General features: G+C 30.6%; 2 protein-coding genes and 1 pseudogene across 3 annotated transcripts; all 3 read right to left on the bottom strand.

Moving 5' to 3' along the window:
* Positions 1-3,267: 3,267 nt before the first annotated feature.
* Positions 3,268-12,759, bottom strand: LOC128176340 (arylsulfatase B-like). 2 transcript variants are annotated; one of them, XM_052842593.1, is made up of 14 exons: positions 12,229-12,759; positions 10,452-10,563; positions 10,218-10,269; positions 9,705-9,808; positions 9,368-9,474; positions 8,975-9,036; positions 7,917-8,018; positions 7,695-7,758; positions 5,955-6,052; positions 5,597-5,733; positions 5,163-5,221; positions 4,787-4,910; positions 4,448-4,596; positions 3,268-4,360 (listed from the first exon to the last, which is right to left on the bottom strand). In XM_052842593.1, exons 1-14 carry the CDS (start codon positions 12,269-12,271, stop codon positions 4,188-4,190), a joined length of 1,386 nt encoding a protein of 461 aa, XP_052698553.1. In that variant the 5' UTR covers positions 12,272-12,759; the 3' UTR covers positions 3,268-4,187. The 2 variants fall into 2 exon arrangements, with proteins under 2 accessions (XP_052698553.1, XP_052698552.1); XM_052842592.1 differs by lacking the exon at positions 12,229-12,759 and adding an exon at positions 10,736-11,035.
* A 268-nt stretch (positions 12,760-13,027) lies between these two features.
* Positions 13,028-15,753, bottom strand: LOC128176341 (uncharacterized). Its single transcript, XM_052842594.1, has 8 exons — positions 15,668-15,753; positions 15,449-15,538; positions 15,224-15,340; positions 14,956-15,088; positions 14,186-14,335; positions 13,998-14,065; positions 13,852-13,907; positions 13,028-13,753 (listed from the first exon to the last, which is right to left on the bottom strand). Exons 1-8 carry the CDS (start codon positions 15,722-15,724, stop codon positions 13,708-13,710), a joined length of 717 nt encoding a protein of 238 aa, XP_052698554.1. The 5' UTR covers positions 15,725-15,753; the 3' UTR covers positions 13,028-13,707.
* A 2,026-nt stretch (positions 15,754-17,779) lies between these two features.
* Positions 17,780-21,547, bottom strand: LOC128176342 (arylsulfatase B-like; annotated as a pseudogene).
* Between the last annotated feature and the right edge of the window lie 3,146 nt (positions 21,548-24,693).

Genomic DNA, 24,693 nt, shown 5'->3' on the forward strand with positions numbered 1-24,693 from the left:
ATAAAAATAATCGGAATGCTGTACCATGGGAATTATTAGGCAAAGTAACAACTAATTTCAGTTTTTACAATGTACTTTTTTATTCATTGATGATTGATTTAATGAGTCAAATGAATATAAACAAAGAACTGAATTAAAAAATGTTTACCGCGTGGTAAAACACAATGCTTTTTGTAGCAATGCTATTTACAAACATAACCTTATTAAGAATAAAAGAAAGCATATGATTTTTTTTAAAAAATAAATACTGTACAGTATAATTTTATACACTTACGAATATAAAACCAATTTACTTTGCGAAAGGTATGTATATTTATTATTCATCAGACCGATATCATGTAATATGTTCTTGCTCATTCTCCCGTTGCATTATAATGTATTAGATCATGTTCCACGCAAGCGGGGGAATAAACACTTCATATTTTTATATGATACAATGTCCTCTGTACAAGTGGCCTTAATTTTTATTTATTTATCATTTATTTTTTACGAAGCTTTTAATTTTAATTTTATTTAAAACCAGGGAGTGAGTGTATTTTGCGTCGTTTCTTTTTTTTTGTTACTTGGGTCTCACTTTCACTTTTATCACTATGCCAAATAAGCAATTCATTGTGTAATTGGTAATGTATGTTGTTTGAAAACGCTAGCATTTATTTACATATTTTAAAACAGAGTTTTAATAGATCCGCCAAAGCTGTCCAGCACCTTACTCACATTTTTGATACGTTAAATTGGGTGTAGTTGCATTAATTGGTCTGTTGGGAGCATTCATTTGCTGACAGTCACTTTTAAACATTTCAAACAAAATATTATGTCTATTTCTAAATGTCTTGCTTAATGAATTGGCGTTTGTTGAATATTGCATTTTTTAAGACATTGTATACTCTTTGTTAATGAACCTACGATTGTGATTTTCGAATGATTACAGATCAGGCAAGACAAAAAGAGTACTGTACAAAGATTGGTCTATACATGTAATTATCTGTTTTAAAGAACTATACTTTTGGTAAGAGTTTTCTCTTTTTTCATGAAATCGATTCTGATTGGCTGATGGCGATCACAAGAAAACCATCTTTATCGTTTATGAAACTGATGTTTATATATTGTAAACCACCTTTATTCGCGTGCGAGAGTTTTTTGCGAGGTTCGCAAGGACATTGTCGTTCCAGAATATTTCTCACGCGAACCATTCGTTATCGTATAGTTGTTAAAACAAGACTGGTCTGGAGAAAGCTTGGTCGCGAACATTAGTCGTAGTGAACCACTATATCGGAAGTAAATCGCGAAATAAAGACTTGCGAATAAAAGTTGATTAACAGTATTAATCCAAACCTTCTTCGGAGAAAAAATATGCCAACTGAAGTAACACTGAAAGAAAGTAATCGATCGAGTAAAAGGATTTATATATTGACATCCTTTCAGGAAAATTACAAAAGTGATTGTCAGCACTATAAATGTTTACATATCATTCTATATTTTAGAATATCATAACATCAGATTTAGTTTAAATGGTTTAGCTTTAAAACTGGGCCATTGTAGTTTGCTCGTAAATAAATGCAATTCATATACCGGAATGCTATTATTTTCAAAACATATTCATCAAAGTCTTGCAAATATTAAACAAATAGAAAGAAACCATTTTAAATCGAGCTGCTCTAATGGAGGTTTGAAGAGGTTTTAGACGTAATTAAAAAAAAAAAGACAATAGTCAAATCTAATACTTTAAAAACAAATATTAAATTTTACAATATGTCTTGCACCATAGTATGATATCCTTATTTATTTATTTTTTTCAAAAACATGAACTATAATGCTTTTCCGTTACACGTCTTGAAAGTCAAACGGACTAGAATCTTTTATTTAATAGGCTAGTACTAACATTCAGAGAAATGTTAAATGGCTGTAAAAACGATAACCACGGGCCGTCAGAAAGAGACTAAGGCAGAATGGCTTGAATATATTCTTTTTAAAGCAGGAAGGGGGGGGGGTCATAGGAAAATTACATGTATGTTGATTCAAACTTTTTAAGAAGCATTATTCGTAACAGAGCAATGTGCCCATATTATCTGTATTAATCCTTAGTACTCTAACACAAATATTTGTAAAAGTATACATAAATCAATATTTGTTCATAATTTTATAACGTATTTTGTTTGCAAATATTAACAAAACTTTTTAAAAAGCCAAACCATTTATGATATTTAATCATTTAACCACTTTAAACAAGAAAAAAAGATTTTAGAGGAGGAATTCGAATTTAAAAAAGTTGTAGCGTTCCTTTTTAAGTGGAGTGTAATATAATATGTCTTCTTAACTTGTCATAGATTTTTCATTGAATATAGATAAAAATAATTATATGTTTGCTTTAATAAAACGACACAATCTCATTTCGTTTAAAAGTGAAAAGGCATTATTTTGTCTAATCATCATGAACTACACTTTTTCCTTATCGTGTTTCACTTTAAAGGGCATGGTCACGATTTGGTAAAAAAATTATTTTTTGATTTTGATGTTTACAATGCCTCAGAAAGTCATTTTTAATTGGCAACCAAAATATGAGCGTCATTTGATGAGTTATAAGCGAGTTAAAGAGCTTACAATTATTCGCTATGTAAACAAAGCGTTTGTTTACATTTCGAATGTTGAGGTGAAAATTCCAGTTTAAGACCTAAAATAAATGTGTTAATCGTTAGGAACCGTTTATTTATGCTTTAAATGAATAATAAGATAGACGAACCAGCTTTAAACAGATTTTTTACTGGTTTATTGAACCTATGTAAACAAAAACAGGTCACGAGACTTGTTTACATGACGAAGAATTGTGAGCCATGTATCTTGCTTAAAACTCAACGACTGGCACCCAAATTTCATTTAATTATTAGAAATGCATTCCGAAAGCATAAAAACAGAAAAATAAAATTTGATCAAAATCGTGACCATGCCCCTTTAAATAAATCAATCAGAAGTTTGGATTTAATACATCTGAAATGTCAAATTACAAGTTAGACCCTTATTTACATTTGATTAACAATCAGAATAAACTCAACAGATTTTTTTTTATCTTGACCTTTACAAATGGACGGAAATGGTTTTTTTTCTATTAATAGCATTTGTAGGTCAAACGATATTCTTAGGATATCTTTCGTAATTGTAAAAACATGCAACGCAATAATGGAAAATCTAAAGTATAAAACATTGCCTTCTTTAATCAATCGCAACATTGAATTAAGGGATTTAATGTTCAGAGAAAAGTGGATACCAACAAACTCAAATAGCAAATGCCTTTATTGGAGATAAAATGTTAACATAGTATACATGTATTAGAAATGAGTTCCAAACTGGAACCCCATATTTTGTACAGTTTTTTATTTACTGATACAATTTTTTAAAATGATGTTATTTGAGATCAAATAGTACTTTAAAAATTCAGGACTGCCAGTGACTTAAGGTAAAACTCTTAAAATTATCTGATGAAAGTTGGAAAACCGGACTGATTTCAACTTAATAGACTTAAATTTCATCAATTGTAAGAAAAAATATACATGTCATCACACTTTTTGAGATGTCAGATAAACGTAAACTTAAGCATATTTTAGCATCAGAAAAACGTATTTTTTTGTTAAAAGTAAAATTTTTTAGGCAGAAATTTGTTTATCTTGTTTAATTTTATTGTCAACTTTATCAGAAAACAAAATCTACAAACATGTTTTAAAATTAATTGTTGGGATAAGAAAAACTATAGCATTTAGACATACAACTGAGAAAAAAGTCAGAAAAAGAGTTTTCCCTTTAGCATAGATAAAATGTGTAAAAAATTGGAAATTTAGAATAAAATCAAGCTGCGAAAATATTTGAACTTAACAGTAATTCTAGTTACTTCCATGTGATTCTATTCACATAAAATATATTAAACTATCTTGCACAAATTTTAAAGAATTCAAAGTTTTACAAAAAAGTATGACATCACAAAACACTGGATCTACTTTTAATTAAAAGCACCAAACAAGTTTATCAAACAAAGTGCTTTACATGCATTCGAATGTACTAAGATAAAGTAATATTAATTAACAGTGTAAACTATTTTATGATAACCAAGATGAGACTAATCAAGTGAATATTCTGTGATGTAAAGTTTAGATGAAATATATAAAATAAGAAATTCATAGACTTATTCAGACTACATCACATTAACACCAGCCTGGTGTCCAAAATCCTCCGTAATTGGTAGGTGCTGACGATGCCGAATTCTTGGGAAAATTTGCAGGAATAATTTGTTTGTGATAGTACTCGAGTCTCGACTTCAGTTTTTTAACTATATCTGGGTGCTTCTTGGATAAATCGACATGTTCGTTAGGATCGTCTAAAATAAGAACAAATATAATTATGTGATATAACAAATCTTGATCCGCTTCGTAAAGATTTTTACATGCACCAACAATTTACTTACCTTTAAGATTAAAAAGCATCATTTTGTCGAAAAAAGGACGTGTGTCGTTTAAAGATACATCTTCATACAAGTCAGACACGACCTGGTCTGGCTTGTACCAGTCTTGGTAGGCCCCAGGATAACCATCGATCAACTTATAGTCACCCATCCTACATCAAGATACACTTATATCAAAAAAGAAATATTAATTTCATATAACCGACTCAAATATTCAGCAAGATTTCTTCGGAAAAGCGAGTGAAATTTCCAAAAACTTACGTACAAAACAATTCATAAAAATTAAAACAGTGAATTTTATTAAAAAATCGTTTATTGTCACACAAGCTGAAACGAGCATACCTAATGGCAGCATGACCACAGATCTCCGGCCTTAAATCGTCGATGTTGTAGATAAACTCGGTTCGTTTTGATTCCCCTGCTGTTCGTAGACTATCCCACTGATCGATGCCATCCAATGTCGGGTCTAATATATATATATATATATATATATATATATATATATATATATATATATATATATATATATATATATATATATATGTAATTCAAAGATAACCAAGTAAACGTTTACTTTATGCAGCATTCTGCATTCACAAATAACATTAAAAACCAATACAACACAAACTTTATGCTTTGAATATAAAATTGAGGGTTTTGATTAATTTTTTCAAATGCCGGAAACATGGACATTTTAGCACGTGTTACATAGTATTACCTGGCGTTCCTCCTGCGGCGCTTAGCACTGTTGGCATCCAATCTACTGCATGAATCATTCTATAAATCAATATTATTTTTTTTTTTAAACTAAAGTTCCATCATTAGAAAAAAAAATAAAGTAACAGCAAAATTATTATAAGTAGACTTGAAAAAAATTCAATGGCAAAAAAAAGATAGAAGAAATAATCAAAATGGTTCATGTCATCAAACTTCTCGAATTTATATCGAAACTTACAAGAAACCTAAATGTTTGGTCAGTGATCAGATCCTTTTGATTATTTTTTTTATTACAGCCGAGTTGTGATTTATGCCTATTGATTTTTAAAGACTTTATGTGTAAAAAAAAAAAAACATATATTTTTTATTTACATTTATTGATACCATGTTCAAATATTTTATTGATGAATCCTAGAGTAAAATAAAATGACCTACCCTGGATAAACATAGTTTGACTTTTGAATCCCTGCCCCGGAAACAAAAGCAGTTGCTCTAGTTCCTCCTTCAAACACAGTGGTCTTTCCACCCCTTAAAGGGTAATTATTCCCAGCGTATGTAATCCAACCTCCATTCTAAAAATACCAGAAGATTCATTTACTTTAATTGCTTGTTTTCGGTAAGGATGATGAAGATGAAAACAAGCCAACAGCTATATGTTCTCTGAAACTGTAGGTATTGACAAACGTCTTATAACACTACAGATACGGTAAATCTATTGCTTTTTTAACAATTTTTAACTACATGTATTTATTCAGATTTATGGTGAAGTATATCTCCTTTCCAGAGAACTCACATCGGCAGTAAATACTATGAGAGTGTCGTTGAACATTCCCTTTGTCTTTAGAGCTTTTGTAATGTTGCCGATAGCTTCATCCATTGCAGTTACCATTCCTGATGATGGAAGACAAGGTAAAAAAATATGTATAATGTATAATGATATTTTTTCTTGTTAAATCAAGCTATGCAACTTTGTGTCAAGCTCCGAAGGTTCAAGTGAGCTTTTCTGATCACCTGTTGTCCGTCGTCCGTCCGTCCGTCCGTCTGTAAACTTTTCACATTTTTTACTTCTTCTCTAGAACCACTGAGCCAAATTTAACCAAACTTGGTACAAAGCATCCTTATGGAAAGGGGATTCTAAATTGTAAAAATAAAGGGCACAACCCTTTTTAAAAAGGAGATAATTGCAAAACTGCGAAAATTGGGTGGGTGTCTTAAAAAATCTTCTTCTTAAGAACCACTGCGCCAGATATGCCAATATTTACAACGAAGCTTGTATATATAGTGAAGATTCTAAATTGTAAAAATCGCGATCCCCGGGTCAATACTGGGGTCCCAAGAGGGGTTGTAAGTTGATTAAAAAAGACAAATTTAACATAGAAATATATGGGGGGAAATGTTTTTAAAAATGTATTCTCAAGGACTACAGTGCTAAAATTAGTTAGATTACTATAATAGTACCCTAAGATAGTGAAGATTCTAAATTGTGAAAACCGTGATCCCCGGACTAATACTACGTACGGCTCCAAAATATGTTTTAAGTTTAACATAGACTTATATAATGGAAAAATGTTTTAAACTCTTCTTTTTAAGAATTACAATGCTACAGTTTGTGAGATTACTGTGCAATCATTCTAAGATAGTGCAGATTCTAAATTGTTTAAATCATTTTTTATTAAAAGAAGTATTAAAAAAAAGAAAAAAGAAATTTCCAGGATAAGTTTATCATAGTTAAATCATCTGTGAATGTTTATCGACTATTTTTTTTGGTTTTTTTGGAATTTCGATCCCGACATCAATTACTCACATATCGGGATCCAAGTGATCTGGATTAAAGATCATAAATTCAAACAACTTCAAAAAGGTGTGGATGTTAGTCTTCACGAAGTTTTGATTCACAAACACACAGTTAGGAAAGATAAAGGAACAAAAGATAAAAAATGGTTATGGAAAAAAGTAGGAATCATTGATAGACTTTATCAACTATATATATAGACTTTCCATGTTTTTTGAGTTTAGTCTATAAGACAGATGATCGATGAGAATGCAAAATCTAACATGCCTAATGTCCCCATCACACCTGCAATATTTTTATTTGATGAATCGATAAAGAAGCTTTTAATGATTGAAATACAAAACATATCATCTTTTAATTATTTAACGAATATATTTCAATTTTTTCAGTGAAATTGGATTTTTTTTAACGCAAAAGGGTATTTTAGAGCTTAAAATTCAGTCTCATTTGATGTGTAAAATAACTTTGAATAAAAACATGCCAAAGATAAAATTTTCTTCTTTTTATGTATTGTTTAATATATGGCAAAATCTTGAAATATATGAGTTTTACAATATTTATTCAGGGTTCACTTCATAATAAACCCTTTTGAAATAAAATGATACATGGACTATTGTTCAGGTGAGCGATTTGTGGCCCATGGGCCTCTTATTTTTTATTTCGATAGACATTTGATTTTGTGAACCCGTTCAATAACGATGTTTACATAATAAACATACGTAGACCCATATTCATAGTTACCTAGGTAGGTCCGGCGGGATTCTGTATGTACCTTAGAGTACATGTCGCTATACTTCTGAGGGACCTGCAAAAGGCATTCAATTCAGTTAAATAAAGTTAATTTCGAAACTCTGAAAAGTACAGTGATGGATTACAATAGATAAGTAAAGTTCAATCAATCGTATATTTGATGTGCATGTACTTTTACGCACTGTCGACTCACCTGGACGATTCAAGACTAACCTGAAGGGGTTCGTGTACTGATTGGAAAGGTAAATACATGTACATAGGTTTAGATGCATCGTGGTCTTTAATTATGGACTCTGCTCGCCTGGCATACAAAATCTGTTTGGCGAAATAAGTGCAAAACTTTAAATGAAAGAAAGTTTATGTTTCCCGGATAACTAACGGAAAGGCGAAAGGGAATTTAACAATTTAAAACACTTCTCTTCCTTTAATAGTGGTTTTATGTCTGTACGATTATTTTCTCCGAATCAGATGTAAAGAATATTTTCATAATGTTCGATACTTGCTATTTTTTTTTTACTTAAGGATGAAATACATATATGTCGCGGCTCTTGAGTTACGTACATTTACGTACATTTATGAACCTAAAGCTACCAACAGCCTCGTAAATTTAATTTTTCATCTGGTTTATGAAATAAAATCCAGACTGAAGAAAATTATTTAAAACAATTTAATTATCTTTTTTCTCATATGATCATTCAAAAATTGTTAATATTGATATAGACATAGAAAGGAACCTTCTTCAGGTGCAAGTCCAGTAGAAAAAAAATAATGGAACATTTCATTGAACTTTGATTCTAACATTACGTACATTTTTATTATTTTTGTACCAATCAATGTGCCTGCTACTTTTACAATTTCTACGGACATTGATTTAAGTTGGTATGGGACATTTCCATGTTTGGACGTACGTTCTATCGAAATTAACAATTAAGTATAATTTTAGAAATGTTCTCTTTCCCAATTTGGTTACATAGCAGCTTAGCATAATAGGTTAGTGCGTTACCTGCTGATTTGTAGGTCTTAAGTTCAAATCCCGCTTGGATTTTTATAATTTTTTACCTATCGATGAAAATTTAAAACATATTTTAGCCCAAATATTGTAAACTTTGAAACTTCTAAACCGGTAAAAGTATTAAGATAATCAAATAACCGAACAGGATTAAAAACAAAATGAATGGGTTTAAGATTGAAGCTAATCAAGTCTGCTGCTTCTTGTATAATTTACTTTTACCTACACTGATTTTCCCTGATGAAATACGAAGTTTACTTACCGTGGAGTATTCACCTGTTGCGTTAACAGGTGTTCTATTGTCTCTGAAGTCTTTACCTCCAGCTGTTAACGAAAATTAACTCCTTTGGAAACTTGTAGACACTTTTGAGTGAACGTTCTTTCTAAATAGCTTGTAAACTTTTGAAATTTTTTCAATATATAGGATCATATCTAATTTTTGGAAAACAAAAATGATATAGTTGTAAATTGGTTTGATGACGCATGATACTCAGTACCGATACTGAGAGAATAGTAATCCACCGTTTATGTTTATCTTTTTTGTATCATGATCTTTTTAAAAGTACCCAGAACATATGATAATATGGTTTAATATCTTTAGAATGATATAGTGTTATTAATTAAATACATGTACCATAATTATTATGGTTATTACCGATACTGAGATTGTAGTAGTCCTCTGCGCCGTTGTAATATCCGTAGAATGTGTCAAATCCTCGATACGTAGGGGTACACTCCCACTTACAAAATCCCAAATGCCACCTTAGAAGCAAACGTTTCATAAATATATATTTGTACGTTATATCTGACTAATAATTATTTCATTGACGAGAATGAGTTATTCGTGTTAATGCAAAATGCAAAGGTTAAAACAAACTGCACCTTAACTATAAGTAGATTCAATCCGTGGATGGTTTTGCTATCAATTGTGAATGTAAATGTTCTAAACCATATATCATTAGCAGAACGCAATCTAGTAGATTGTTACTTACTTTCCAATCGCATGAGTTGCGTACCCAAGTTCCTTCAACTTCTGAGGTAAAAATGTATTGTTAAGAGGGGCACAAGTGGCTTGTTGTGGTAAGATCACAATATGCTGCAATATAATTCATTGTAATTATTTTTGATATATTATTTATTCTAACCGTGAAATTGCTAAAAAAAAAATAACAATTTTTGTTTCAATTATATACCCTATAGGAATTGGGTTAAATGATGTTTTTTTAATAAAATTGAGGAGCGAATAATTCAAATTATATATAAAGTCGTAGTACATTTGAAAATAATGTTTGTGTATTACTGTATTTGCAAAACAAAACACAAATGATAATGTACATGCTTTATTTTAAAATCGTATATTTAAAATCGATTTTTAAAAAATTAAATTATGTAGTTGGTATACCATTTCTCTGATAATAATGTGTATTTCAATTTTTCTTCTACAATTTACAGTAATAACATTAACTCTGATTAATACATGATAGTTGTTAAAAATGTATGTATACCTGTAATCCTGATTTAAAGGCATATTGACCGGTCATAAATGAATTTCTTGATCTAAAAAGCAAAAAAATAAGTTATAAAACCAATATCTCTTAAGCTATAACTGGTTTAAAATGAATATGAAGATGAATGCTTAGGTAGGGTTACGATTTTGATAAATTACAGGTATTTGAATGATTTGAAAAGGACTAAATGCAAAAAGAATGTATTTTTTAAATTTATTTATTAAAACTCACGGTGTGCAGACTGGCATTACGTAAGATGAATTCAGGATCATCCCACTGCGAGCCAATTTATCGATATTTGGGGTGAGGACACTAGGGTTGCGAAATCCAACATCGTTCCAACCTGGAAGAAAACATTCATTTACTTTGCAATAAACTAAATTGTGATTTTTGTGTTGACAATTTTACACGCTTAGCTTTCTGTATGCTCTTCAATGTTATTCATATATTATACATCTAGGTGCATTACTAGAATCTGATATGATGCTTAATTAGTAATTAGAAAATCTACGTACCATAGTCGTCTGCCACGATGAAAAGAATATGTGGCGGTTTGGCCGAGACATACGGAAGAAAATGAATGAAGATGCAAAAGACGAATACTGAGACTGATGTCTCCATTGTTGATAATGTATTAATATATTTTGTCTCGGAATACTTATATATTGGCGTAAGTCATGTGAATAGCCAAAGGGATCAAAAAATGGGACACTGATTATTAAAAATGTCTTGAGTATGTACATACGTTCAATAACTGGGTCTGTTTGACGCAGTGAAGATAAAAAAAATAAACTGCGCATCGGGTATTTCGATGAATGATTTTTTTATGAAGTTTCTAGAGAAATTAGAATACTCATGCAATAAGTTAAGAGTACATATTTTTTTTCCAGTTGGTTAAAGTATTTAGTGTACAAAGGTAGTTTTTCTACCTAATTGTTGAATTAGATTTTTTTATCGTTATTTATCGATTTACCGCATATGATAATATAAAATCAATAAATAATGATCATATGTTGTTTTATCACTAAAATCAGCAGTTTTAACTCGTGATGTATGGTAAACTTTAGATTATTCAAAGTTATTATGAGCTTTGATATTTAATTTGCACACTTGAACACGTTATAATTGTTACTGCATTTCAAAACAGAATCAGTTTGATCCGAAACAAATCGGCAGGTAAAAGCGGACGTTGAGCCATTGTAGCCATAATGTTTAAGCTAATAATATAGCATTTAAAGAGAACAAACCAATTATTGAATGACAAGCCCCAGTTTCAAATTGACAAAATATGAAAGAAAATATCAAACTAACATTACAGTTAAAATATCTAAACATCAAATGGAGTAATTAAGGTTAAGAAACAGAATCACATTGTATAATGTGATGAAAATACTTGAATTCAATGAAGCTTGATGTATTCAATTTATAATACTTAGTAAAGAGTTATTGGACGATTTTGAATCATTCTAAATAAGTACGATATTTATCGCACAATAACGATGAAAGTAAAATGACTGATGACATATAAGAAGCCGACTATTTAGCAGTGAAAACTGTTTGAAGAGTTATCTTCCATTGATCAGAGGTATTTTTTCAAAATATATTTGTAGGTGAATGATCGCTTTATTCCATATTTGAAAAAGAGAGCGTTTATGAATGTATTCACTGAGTCATATGTATGGAATTCATGTTATTTCTTTTTACCAGATCTTGATAAAATATGCTTTGTCCATTGACTTTAATGAACAATTCAGTTATCGGATAACAAGAAGATGCTATGATTAAAAACATCAGAGCATTAATTTATACAGGTACAAAATCTGGTCCTCGTAGATTTAATGCTTTAAAGCTACATGTGCCTTATTCAATAACTGTTTAAATGGGTGAGCAATGTTTGTTCTTATTTTTCATCAAGCTTCATTCAGTTATAAACTCTTCATGCAATAAAATTTAATTTAGACGCATGTAAAGTATTGAATATAATTTTTCAAATATTTGATTTACATACCGGTACGGACTGTAACGCCCAAGATTGTTATATTCAACTTCATGTGATGTCGCAAGCTTTTGTGGTATGTAAACAGTTGACGCCTAAGCGTTGGTACGGTGTGGGCTTCCACATCAAAATAATAGACAAAAGAGACAAAATTAGCAATAAATATGTACGTACATTGTATTTAGCTTTAGTTACATAGAGCAAAATCCCATTCAACTGGATATTGGTGACATCTAAATAAAATATATGCTAGTGTTTCAATGACACCACAACATACACATGTAGAGAAAGAGATATGGAAAGAAAGTCCTCAAAGTCCTAAACATGTTTAGAATATTATTAGTTAATGACTGTGAGTTTAATTTCGTTATCCATCATGTTGGAATGATCAAATTCAGATTTACTCTTAAATTTGTTTTAATAACGTTACAAGCTGCTATCATATTGTTAGCATTATTCTCTTTTGAGCAGTGGACAGTCATAAACTTCATCCACTTTATTCGCAAGCCCTCAGATCTTGTCTCTGGAAAAGGTGCAAGTGTCGGAACTTCGGACGGTCTACGCTTCGACTCCAATTTCCTATATTTACTTAGCAGACGTATGATTTTTCACAATTTTAAATTTTAAAAATACTGCATATATATATATATATATATATATATATATATATATATATATATATATATATATATATATATATATATATATATATATATATATATATATATATATATATCACAAAAATTTCAACACCAACCCGCTGTCAAATCACCATCAAGTCACATAGAAAGTAATAAAAAAAACTGTGATCGATATTGTAAAAGGGTTTTTATGTAATTCAGGTAACGTGTATAATGTTAATATGTTTATATCCTTCTCATGAAAATGACATATGTATGATCAGCACTCGAAATCATTTTACAATATTTAATATAACGTCAGATTATTTGAACAAAGCTTGGCTCTAGAATTGAGTCACAGGTGTAGGTATTTATTAAGAAAACAAACACAAGTAATAGTTGTATATACATAAATGATTTTAATAAAAACGTCAGGAAACACCAGTCACACTGTCACTCCATTTTATCAAACTACACACAGACAGTAGTAACATTTACAACCAATGGACAGTAGTAACATTTACAACCAATGGTTATGAAAACAGTAAAGAGAGCAAAATACCAAAACAAGATGTTGCTTGTGGTCAGCTCTTAAAGATGGTAGGAAAGATATGACAAAATTTCATTTATTCATCTTACAACGTGTAATATTATTATGTTCTACACAATAAAATATGGTAATAGACGATATTATATAGACGAAATTATCATCAGCTGCTAAGAACAAAAGTTAGTTACAAACAAGTCATTTATGGTTTAAAATTTATAAATGAAGTTATACAAGTCATAGAATATTTTGAAATAAATTGTTATCTTTTAAATTTTATATAAAGTTTGGTTAAAAATACATATAATGAATCTTTCTTTTTCTTTATGTTTCTTTTACGTACATCGAATCAAACGATCGGTAACAATCACTACAAAGAAAAAAGAAAAATTATTAAATTAACTTTTACAGTCGATATAACCAATTTTTACTACGAAATTGCATGTGAAAAATTCATGGTTGACTTACTTTTTATATAGATCGTTAGCTTTTACTATGTCCTTTGAACCATCTTCCCATTTTACCTATCATGTGATAGAAACCAGTATTAGATAAAAACAAGTCACTACTTGATTTTTTACGCAAATCAACAATTTCAATTAATTAGCATTTACCTTTAAATATCCCGACTCTGTTCTGTCATACAAATACCCCCATCCTTTGATTTTGTTGAAACGATCATCTTAAATACAAAAAATGGCGTCATCATTTTCATTATCAAAATACCGGCAAATTTCATTTCTATGTTTATTATGCAACTGTTTGTCGTTTAAGATAAAAAACGATATTCATTTTAACTTACATTTGTATATAAGCAGTCCGACATATGCAGTAGAGCGAGTTTCCTGTCTTCGAGGGAGGTTTATTATTTGTAAACCATTATTATTAGCATTTGGTATGAAGTGAAAATACATTATTTCGTCATTTTCGTCAAAGTGTATTTTAATCCAATCTGAAAAAAAACAAGAGGCCAATAGGCCTTACTGGTCAACTGAGTACCATAGCCCATACACACGCTTGTCAAGGAGTCTTATATGTGCGTTTAATTAAGTTTCATTGTGGATAATCACATTTATACTCTGTTCCGAGTTTTTGCTTCCACCACTTATTGCATGATATTTCAATAATAGTAAATACCTTTGTGCTCAAACTACGTTCATCCACTAATATAAAAAATGTCCAGATTATCTGTTTTGAAACGCCCCCTCTACCGCTTCAGGTTTCAATAAACATCCCGAAATTGAAAGTCTACGGAGATTTTGCATTGCAACAGCCATTAATAAGCCCGGATGATAACGTTAAAAAATTGCGCGATGTATTCCGAGTGTATTCCGAATGGAGAAAAGATGTAAACATTCCCCATTATTAATCTCCGTAAGGAATCTGTTTTCGTTCGTGTGAATTTTTCTGAGTGGAAAGGGATAATCATTATTGTTCAATGAAGATATCTTGGATATATTCCCTTTTAACGATTTCAACTGTATTTCTTTCACAGGTATGTGTAATTTTATTAAAAATCATCAAAAAGCGATGGAAGCAATAACTTGGGACAGACTATAGTTAAATACGTACTTTGTTTTCTATGTCTTACTACAGTTCCACATCGGCCGTCCTTAGTTTGAACACGTGATCCAAGTTTTGGAAGCCCCGGGTACTCAGAATCAAACAACTCTTCTGACTGCAGTAAAAACTCTTCAATTCTTTCCTTAAAAATGATATGTTCTACTTGGTAACGTCTCATTAATTACAAATCATAAAAATACAAGATATTAATCTTATTTTATTTTTAATTTTGTTTAACATACTATTCATTTGTCAGAATCTGTTGTAATAAACATACTATATCTTCATTGTCAAGCCTAAAAGTGTTTGTGTTTAGAATTCTCTGTAACTCTGCCTTATAGTCTTCCTTCCATCCACTTTCTCTATGTTCATGTATCACTTTCCCAACAATGAACTTTAATCAAAAAACAAGTATTATTAATGATCTTACTTCACAAGTGTCAAGCGAGAGAATTCAATTTTTAGTTTGAACAAGTGTGAATGCACGAGTCAGTGTCATTACCTGGTCTCTGAAATATTTTGCAAGCATTGTAATGTTGTCCAATTCATGATATTGCCCACCTCCAAGATGTGCTAGTCTTTCTAAAAAGTCCTATGGTACAAAATAATTTGTCGTGGATTTGAATTCATTTTCAACTTGTTTTCCGATTTCGACGTAAGAACAATGAAATGCAATGTTGTACAGTTTTGTTTAATTTAAAATTTTGTTCGTTTTGTTCACCTTGTTTGTCTGTCTTCCTGTTCCTACAGTAAGTAGTTGGATTCCTTCTGATCCCATTTGTTGAACAAAAGACGATATATCGTCCAATGTCTAATATTTACTATTTTAATTCAGCATTTAAATTCAGTGTATTAATCACATAACTTACCCAAAAATATTTTCTTGATATTCACCAATATCAAAGTTTTGGTTGAATTTTTATAGATATTAACAGTGTTGGTAATGAAGTGTAACATTTTCTGTAGTATGCAAGTGACTTGCTGAAGAGATTGTACATTGTGCATACGTAATAGCCAGTTTACAAGAAGTACATTTCATTTAACCTGTAAACTTGCAAATCTGTAAACTTGAGAAATTCAAAAAAGGACGTATGAAGACATAAAATTCCTCAATAATGTTTAAGACAACGATAGCCTCAATTCAATGTCGGCTTAATGAAGAAATTATACTCAGTGTATGTCTTCGAGAACGACTAAACTAGTGAATATTCATCAAAACAAAGAAGTAACAACAGTAGACTAAATGAATTGCCTGAGATCCACTGCTATGACCCATGCAACCTTGAACCAAGCATTTGTATCTATAAATAAAAGCAGATATTAACAATTGATTTATCATCATTCGAATTCGATAAATGAAACGAACAGTTCGTTTTTACTTTTGAGAATAAGCATTGCTTAGCTAAGACAGTGCAAAGTTGGCTTTATATTACGGTATTAAGACATACCAAAGGTTCTCCTTTTAACCCTTCTTAAGTTCTTAAGTCTAAATCTTAGCATGCTTTATGTTACGAGCCCCTGGAGCCGGGATGATGGCGACCTGTACATACAATGTCTCACCCTGTTCATAAGAACTTTTATCTTCCTATGGATCAGACAAAGCACTGCCGTTGTTATAACGATATTTCATATTAGTTCTCTTAGAGTCTTTGCTCTTATTTTCTTTTGTATACCATAACCACCCTATGATTATTTTGGTTTCGTCATCATGGCTGCACGTTTCATCTGCCTTGACTGAAATGTCATCTTGGCCTAAACTTGACCCTTCGGGGCTACATTCTGGACTATTCAAGTCCCAAAAGTATTTCGCCACATGATGCGAGTCTATTCTCGGGAGAAAACAGTTCAAATTCTAAGGATTTCGATTTATGGAAGAAGGAGAAGAAAAAAAAAACTTCCTCCGCTTGTCTTGAAGCCAAATGGACAGTAGACCAGGATTACCGGAAGAATACATTGTTATACCTTACTTTACTCTTATGTCAAATATCAGTTAACCACATTATTTTCCCTGATCATGTTTTATTTTTTTTAAATCAGTTGTGTATGATTTAAAACATCGAAAAATTAAAATTAGAAATAAAGGCTTTATTTATATTTTATTAACAATCAGAAGGAAACATGGCATATACTATTCTGGGCTTTATATATTGACCATACTAAATTGACGGTTCTTGGTTTTTACATGCATCTCTATCAATAATCTTTATAAAACGGCGATACATTCTCAAGATTTCTTTTAAAATGCAAACACATGAAAGAATGCAAACACCTGCAAGAGTGGGTTTTGAAAAGTCTAACATAATAAGGGTGACAACCTAGTAATTTACCAGAACTTGTGTTCTAACCTACTGATTATGTATACAATAAAATATGTTCAAGTCAGCATAAAAAAATCCACCACTTATTATGTTAGGAGATTTCAGAGTTGTAGTAAAAAAATTGTAAATCCTCAAATTTAAAAAGCAAGCGCCTTTATGTGTTTAATATGTGAAACCCTTTTTTATGTTGTTGACTGATAATTTCTTATAATAAAGCCAATAATGTTTATCAGAAAACGAAAGGGACATTTGAGAACAAATGATTTTCCACTAATTCCTAGTGTCTTTACTAACCCAAACACACAAACACATTTCTGTAAAAAAAAAAAATGTGGAGCACTTGTAAACCTCACATGCCAAAAGATGTAATAAGAAAAAGTAAAAGTTATTTACTCTGCTTCAAATTTATGCTTAGGAAACAAATGACCAATCAAACAATCCTTATGCCTTGTAAAGCTCCATAAACTAGTATTCATGATAAAATATGTAAAAGAACGAAGTCACAGTCACATCAATTAACACCAGCCTGGTGACAAAAATCCTCCGTATTTGCTCGGAGCTGAAAAAGGCGAAATATTTGGATAATTTGCAGTAACATTTTGCTTGTGAGAGTACTCGAGTCTCGACTTCAATTTTTTCACTATATCAGGGTACTTCTTGGACAAATCTACATGTTCGTTAGGATCATCTAAAACAAAAACAAAATATGTCATTTAACAAATCATGGTCTACTTAATAAAGATTTTTTAAAATGATTTTATTTACCCTTTACGTTGAAAAGCATCATTTCGTCGACAAATGGGCGAGTGTAGTTTATCGATACATCTTCATACAAGTCAGACATGACCTGGTGTGGCTTGTACCAGTCTTGGTAGGCCCCAGGATAACCATCGATCAACATAAAGACACCCATCCTACATCAAGGTACACTTAGAGTTTTAAAAAAATGTTTTCTTAGAATCTATCTAGTAATAAACATCAACCTTTAAAACTCAGACAATTACTTGTACGCTTTGCGTAAAAAACAATGTAAACAAATTAAAAAAAAAATTCTGTTAGAAATACAAACTGCAACGGGCATACTTTATAGCAGCGTTGCCACAATTCTCCAGCTTTAAATCATCGATGCTGTAAATAAACTCGGTTCGTTTCGATTCTCCTGCTTTTCGAAGACTATCCCTCTGATCAATACCATCAAATTTTGGGTCTGTTAAAAAATATATTTATTAACTCATGAAATTGTTTTACCAAATTTTTTATCAAATCAAATTATCTCCCTTTTTTCCATAAATACCCTTTACTTTCCACAACATTAAAAAATGTCGTTTTTAGGGGTTTCAGAACAATATAATGTAATAATCGATAATTTTTAATAAAAAATGAGATTTGGTTTCTGATGAAGTTTTACAAATGACAAATATCAAATCGTGTTCTTTTTCATCATGTTTAACATGTAAATTACCTGGCGTTCCTACTGCGGCGCTTAGCACGGTTGGCATCCAATCTACAGCATGAATTATCCTATAGTGCAAACATTGTTAATGAGGTTTATTCTTAACGTCAATTCATTCAAAAAATTTAAGTAAAAGCAACAAAATCCATCGCATTATAAGCAGTCCTAAAAATATTAAAATATTCACTGGAAACGTTTATAGGTGAAATCATAGAATGCTTCATTTCATCAGACTCCTAGAATAAATGTAAAATATTTACAAAGATTATACCTATACAAAAGTTGTGATTAGTTACGTGATCAGTTCCTTGATTATTTAATAGTGTACCAACAATCTTTACATAAAAGTAAAGTTTTATCCATGATTTAAGCATTTAAGCATTTTAGACTTATTAGATACAGTTGGCACAAGTATAATTCGCACTGAATAATACTGAAGTCAGTCTGCGCAATAAACAATACAGTTTCCGATGAAAACAAAATTCGTCTCTCAATATAAATGAAAAGAGCAAAATTATACATGCATTTACAGCATTGTTTGTAAAAATAAAATTTTATGGAAATAAAAAGGGGTAACACTGATGCATTGCTATGTATTTATTGAATTAGGCAGCAAATCAATGTTAAATTATTCCTATTCGCCAACTTTTTGTGAAAAGGGCCGTTAAGAAGCCTTAGTTGGAGAAAAGTTGAATTATTGTCGTCCTGTACAAAAATCAACAATTTGTTTATTTTGCACTTAATATTTGAAAAGTAGCACAATTCCTTTAATTCTCATGCCAAGAAGGAGCCTGTTTGATAAAAACCGAAACTGATTATTGAGCGCAGCGCATTTTGATATATATACCACAAATTAAACAAAAATGTCGACAAAACAGTAATCAACAATCAGTCGAAAATCTAGTCGATTAGATGACCACTACAGCCGATCTTGATCTATACCTGGTTATTGATAAAAGATTAAAAGTTTTAAAAACATACTTTGGTTATATGTTTATATTAAGTGATAATGTCATATATATATTATATTGATTTAATCTACAGCCAAATTACCTACCCTGGGTCAGGGATGGGGTCAATTACAATGGAAAGTAATTAATTAAATTACAATTACTTACTTAAATTCTTCAATTAAATTACCATTACCATTACAGGAGTTTTCAAATGTAATTAATTAAATTACAATTACTTTGCAGATGTAATTAATTAAATTACAAATTACATTTTCATCAAAAATTTACTACAACCATGATTTATCTACAACACATACGGTAAACATTTAAGGAGGTATGTGAATAAAATTTCGTTATAATCAAAAATACTTTCAGTACTCTGATAAGTAAGAGTTTTTGGAAAGAAAAAATATATTTGGTTTTATTGTTTATTTCAAAACGCAGGTACCGGTAGTGACAATATATAAGAAGGTGTCACATATCACCTTGATATTCAATAAACATTTGAAAGTCATATCCCCTAACCTACACCTATCATGTCAACTAAAGTATTTCCTGCATGCAAAACTATTATATGAAAACTTTCTCCTTTGCTTTTTTATCCACTATTTTTTCCCCAAGTTATGAAAACAATACCAAAATACAGTTTAATCTCAGGAAGAGGACAGACTAAAATTGTTATCAAAACACAATTAATACCTGTTGTTCTGTACCTACTTGTAATTATCAAAGTATCATTAAGAGAACACACCCGGCCCTGTGGACACGTTAGGCATCAAAAACTTAAAACCAATTTGAAGCCATGCATTCAGCTCTATCTATTTTAGACTATCAATTACAAAGCATGAATTGATAGGTTATATAATTTAGGTACCGGTAACACTGATATTGTTTGTAAATTAAACAATGATTCTTTAAACTAATTCAATGATAACTGTCCCACTAATTATTCTAATAAGAAGGGCAATAAGTATTTTATAAGAATAAAAAGAGATCAAGATAATCATAAATTCATCTAGTTAATTAAATTTGGGAAACTTATGATTAAATATTGAATCACTACAAAAATTCATTTTGAAAAATATTTAGTTTGATATATATATATAACAAAAGTTCAATGCTTTTTAGCTTTTTAGCTACTCTTCCTATCTTGACCTTATACCATTGCTAGTGTGGGGAACAATGGGTAGTAGACAGCTTTATATTTATATGTACATCAGTGTGGAATTGAATTTAATTGAAAAGTAATTGGAATTATGTCTTTTTGAAAGTAATTAATTAAATTACCATTACATGTAATTGAACATTTGACCAATTACACATTACCTTTAATTACATCAAAATTTGTAATTAATTACACTCAATTACCATTACAAATTACCATTACCCAATCCCTGCCCTGGGTATACAAAGTCAGACTTTTGTACTCCTGGCCCGTCATAAAAGCAGTAGCTTTAGTTCCTCCTTCAAACAAGGTAGCCTTTCTTTCCTCCTCTCAAAGGGTAGTTATTTCCTGCGTAGGGAATCGAACCAGCATTCTATAGATAGCCGTAACATTTACAATTATATCAATCTCACCAAATTAAATAATTTTTAAAATCATAATAAATTCATTTACATTATTTGATCGTTTTCGGTAAGAATAAACAATGAAAGATAATGTAAAATGTAAAATACATGTTGTTCAAAAAAACTTTGAGTAAAAATATTGTCATTAATTACCCTTTTACCAGAAAAGAAACTGTAAAATGGTGAGAAAATCTTCTCTTTAGAACACTCACATCAGTAGTAAAAATAATAAGAGTGTAATTAAACATTCCTTTGGTCTTTAGAGCTGTTGTAATATTGCCGATAGCTTCATCCATTGCAGTTACCATATATACCTGATGATGGAAAACACGGTCAGAATATGGTAATGTCAAGCAAACTAAAATATTGTGCAGTACTTAAATTCATTTTTCTGATTTCATTATTTGTAGAAGAATAGCGTGCTACAATATGTTCACAACCTCGTAAAAAATATCAATACAATTGTTTGAAACAAATTTCAATGAGGTTTTTGTTTTGTCAAATGCACATATCAGATAAAAATACGTTATTTAGTAAACAATGGTTCAAAATAATTAGTTTCATGTCTTTATTTTAATAGGCGTCTTATTTTGCTGAGCCGTTCAAAAACAAATTTATACTTATAGATTGAGTTAACTGCAAGTCATGTGAGTATTAATAAACCAAAGTGGTCAAAAACTGGGGCACATTTTATCAAATATCTTTTAAATGTTTTGTACGGTCAAAAACTGGGTCTGTTTGACGTGATGTAAATAAATAAATTACCTATGCATCAGGCGTTTCGATAAATAATTTTTTTATCAAGTTTCCAGAAGAACTAGAATACACGTGTTATAAGATGATAGTTTGTTTATTTGCTTAAATCGATAAAAGTATTTAGTGTACAAAAGTCGTGCTTTTATCTACATGTTGAAGAAGATTCCTTTATTTGTTTATGTGTTTTGTATCATCAAAATCAGCCGTATTAGCTCGTGATGTATGATGCCATTTAGATATTCAAAGTTATGACAGTAAAATAGGATAGACAGTGATATTTATCTGCACACTAAGATACAGCTCTTTATCTATTTATCAAACGCTTGTATATTGCAAAATATATATAGTTTGATCCAAAGCAAATGATTATATAAAACCATACGTTCAACTAGTGTTGCGTAAAATCTTATTAATGAATGACACATATCAGTTTCACTTGGAAAGAACTCCTGATATATGGTAAAGAACTAAAAATTAAAAAAAAACAGCGTTACATGAATTAAGATATTTTCATTTAAAGAAAATTGAAGCAGTATATGCTGTGTTCAAAGAATACATGAATTAAAAATATTTATTTTCAGCACGCAACATCACGTTTAAACTTTTTGGATATTAATTCAACGCATAAAAAAAAAGTTTTGAGGTAGTTTACATTTCGGTACGGACTGTAAACTACTTATATTTATTTATTTTTTTATTCTGCAGTTGCGTTCTTGCATGATAGAAGGTCATACCCACACAATCTGCAATATTCAACATCAATATTCTGCAATATTCAAAATCAACTATATCTGAAAACTTCTGAAGTTTTCATTTGACAAGCAGCTTGTCATATATGCTCAAAAGCACAATTTCATTATATCGGTTTAGCCAATAAGTACCTTATCAAGTACTGACTACCTCAACCATACACTTTCCCTTGCAAAGTTTGAACTCTGAAATGAATACTATCCAAACAAGACTGAACGACAGAACCTTAAGCCCCACCCCTACCCTTATTTGCGTTTCCACAAAAGAAAACAGTGTCATTCTAATTTACCGAGTTCAACCGAAATAAATTATATCTACATTGAGACCACGAACGGACTTAATCATACTTAGCTGCATTCAAGATAGTAGAAACTAGTCAGTCACAAGATTGCAATTGTCTAGGTAAATTGAATAGACAACTTGTTTAAATGCTAGGTCTCTGATTTGAGTTTGATAATATTCAACTAAAGATTTACTATATTCATAAAATTTGTTGACTTTGAGCAAAATATATATGTTAAAATTCATAGTTATTAATAAAGTAAGCAAAATGTCGCTATAAATTTCATATTCGTTACAAAATGGCTACTAATAATAAGGTAGCCATCTTGAACTTGATACTTGGCATTCAAAATTTAGGCTTCGAATATGTACGTAGCGGCTAAATTAGCTTGTCGTATAACAGCGTAGGTAACAAGGGACAGTTTCAAATAGGATACTATAACACTTTATTGTATCATCTTTGACAAATGTGACCTAATCCATGTTATGTCTTTGCCTCGTGCCCAGGCGTGCCTAATCAACGATGAAAGAGAAATTGATATTTAAAAATAAGATGATTATTGATATGATCAAATTCTTGATTAATCAAACATCTACCCCTATAGGTAACTAATTGGAAGACACAGTTTGTTCTCATTAAGTATATGTCCGCCTAGGTAGAAATAATGAAGAGAAGATGGAAGTGGATAGGGCATACACTACGCAAACCACAGGATAACATCACAAGGCAAGCCCTATCCTGGAACCCCAAAGGAAAACGAAAGAGGGACAGGCCAAGAAACATCTGGCAGAGAGATTTAGAGACGGATATAAAGAGAATGGGAAAAAACTGGAAAGAGGTAGAAAAGATTGCACAGGATAGAGGGGCATGGAGAAATGCCTATGCCCCAGAAGGGGTAGCAGGCATAAGTAAGTAAGTAATATGTCCGCCTATGTACTTCTATTTAAATCTATAATTTGATCTACAGAATCAAAAGAGATCAATTATTAAGTGCTCAAAATATACACTAGGGGCAAAATGGAATAGGGTGAAATTACAGATCAAACACTCCGTAAAAGTTAACTGTTATTTTCCTTCGTAACCTAAACACTTCCGCATAAAGAAAAAATATTTAATGTGATTTAATATTCTTTTTTTTTATAACATGGATTGACTATGAAAAATTTAGTCGATGATTAGTTTAACCGAGCAATTGTCAAGTTCTCGTTGACATCCTAATCATATACAATTAAAGCATTTACAAAAAAAAACAAAGCAGCTGTTTAATTTAAAGATAGTTTTCTTTTAAGCATACTTTTGATGATAATAATCATCGTCATTTTGATAACTCACGGCAGTTTGTATGGATGAGTGACAAAAAGTACATGTGTATTTATATAATAATCTTGGCTTCTCGATATGAACATGTTAATCAAAATATGAATCTGCAAATAAATAAATGTAAATAAATTCTGCATCATAATCTTAAAAGCTTTCTAAACATTAGATTTACGCGGTTCTGAGTAATGAATTATAAAACTGCTGCGTTTTCATTTTAAACATGCCGCGAAATTATTTGATACAACATCGATTTTATTAGACACAATTTGCAAAATCGAAAGGGAAACTTTGAGAAACCATTGCATATATCAATCACATGACAATCAAATTAAACATGTTTTGAAT

This window comes from Crassostrea angulata, chromosome 3, assembly GCF_025612915.1.
Source record: "Crassostrea angulata isolate pt1a10 chromosome 3, ASM2561291v2, whole genome shotgun sequence".
Classification (NCBI taxonomy): Eukaryota; Metazoa; Mollusca; class Bivalvia; order Ostreida; family Ostreidae; genus Magallana; species Magallana angulata.

Coding starts and splice junctions, on each gene's coding strand:
- LOC128176340 (XM_052842592.1), bottom strand. CDS start 10,841: ATGGAGACATCAGTCTCAGTATTCGTCTTTTGCATCTTCATTCATTTT. Junction 10,564..10,735: donor CATCGTGGCAGACGACTATG/GTACGTAGATTT, acceptor GTTTTCTTCCAG/GTTGGAACGATGTTGGATTT. Junction 8,019..8,974: donor CAACAGGTGAATACTCCACG/GTAAGTAAACTT, acceptor TTCGCCAAACAG/ATTTTGTATGCCAGGCGAGC.
- LOC128176341 (XM_052842594.1), bottom strand. CDS start 15,724: ATGGGATCAGAAGGAATCCAACTACTTACTGTAGGAACAGGAAGACAG. Junction 14,066..14,185: donor CGGACTGCTTATATACAAAT/GTAAGTTAAAAT, acceptor TTTGTATTTAAG/ATGATCGTTTCAACAAAATC. Junction 13,908..13,997: donor CAGAGTCGGGATATTTAAAG/GTAAATGCTAAT, acceptor ATCACATGATAG/GTAAAATGGGAAGATGGTTC.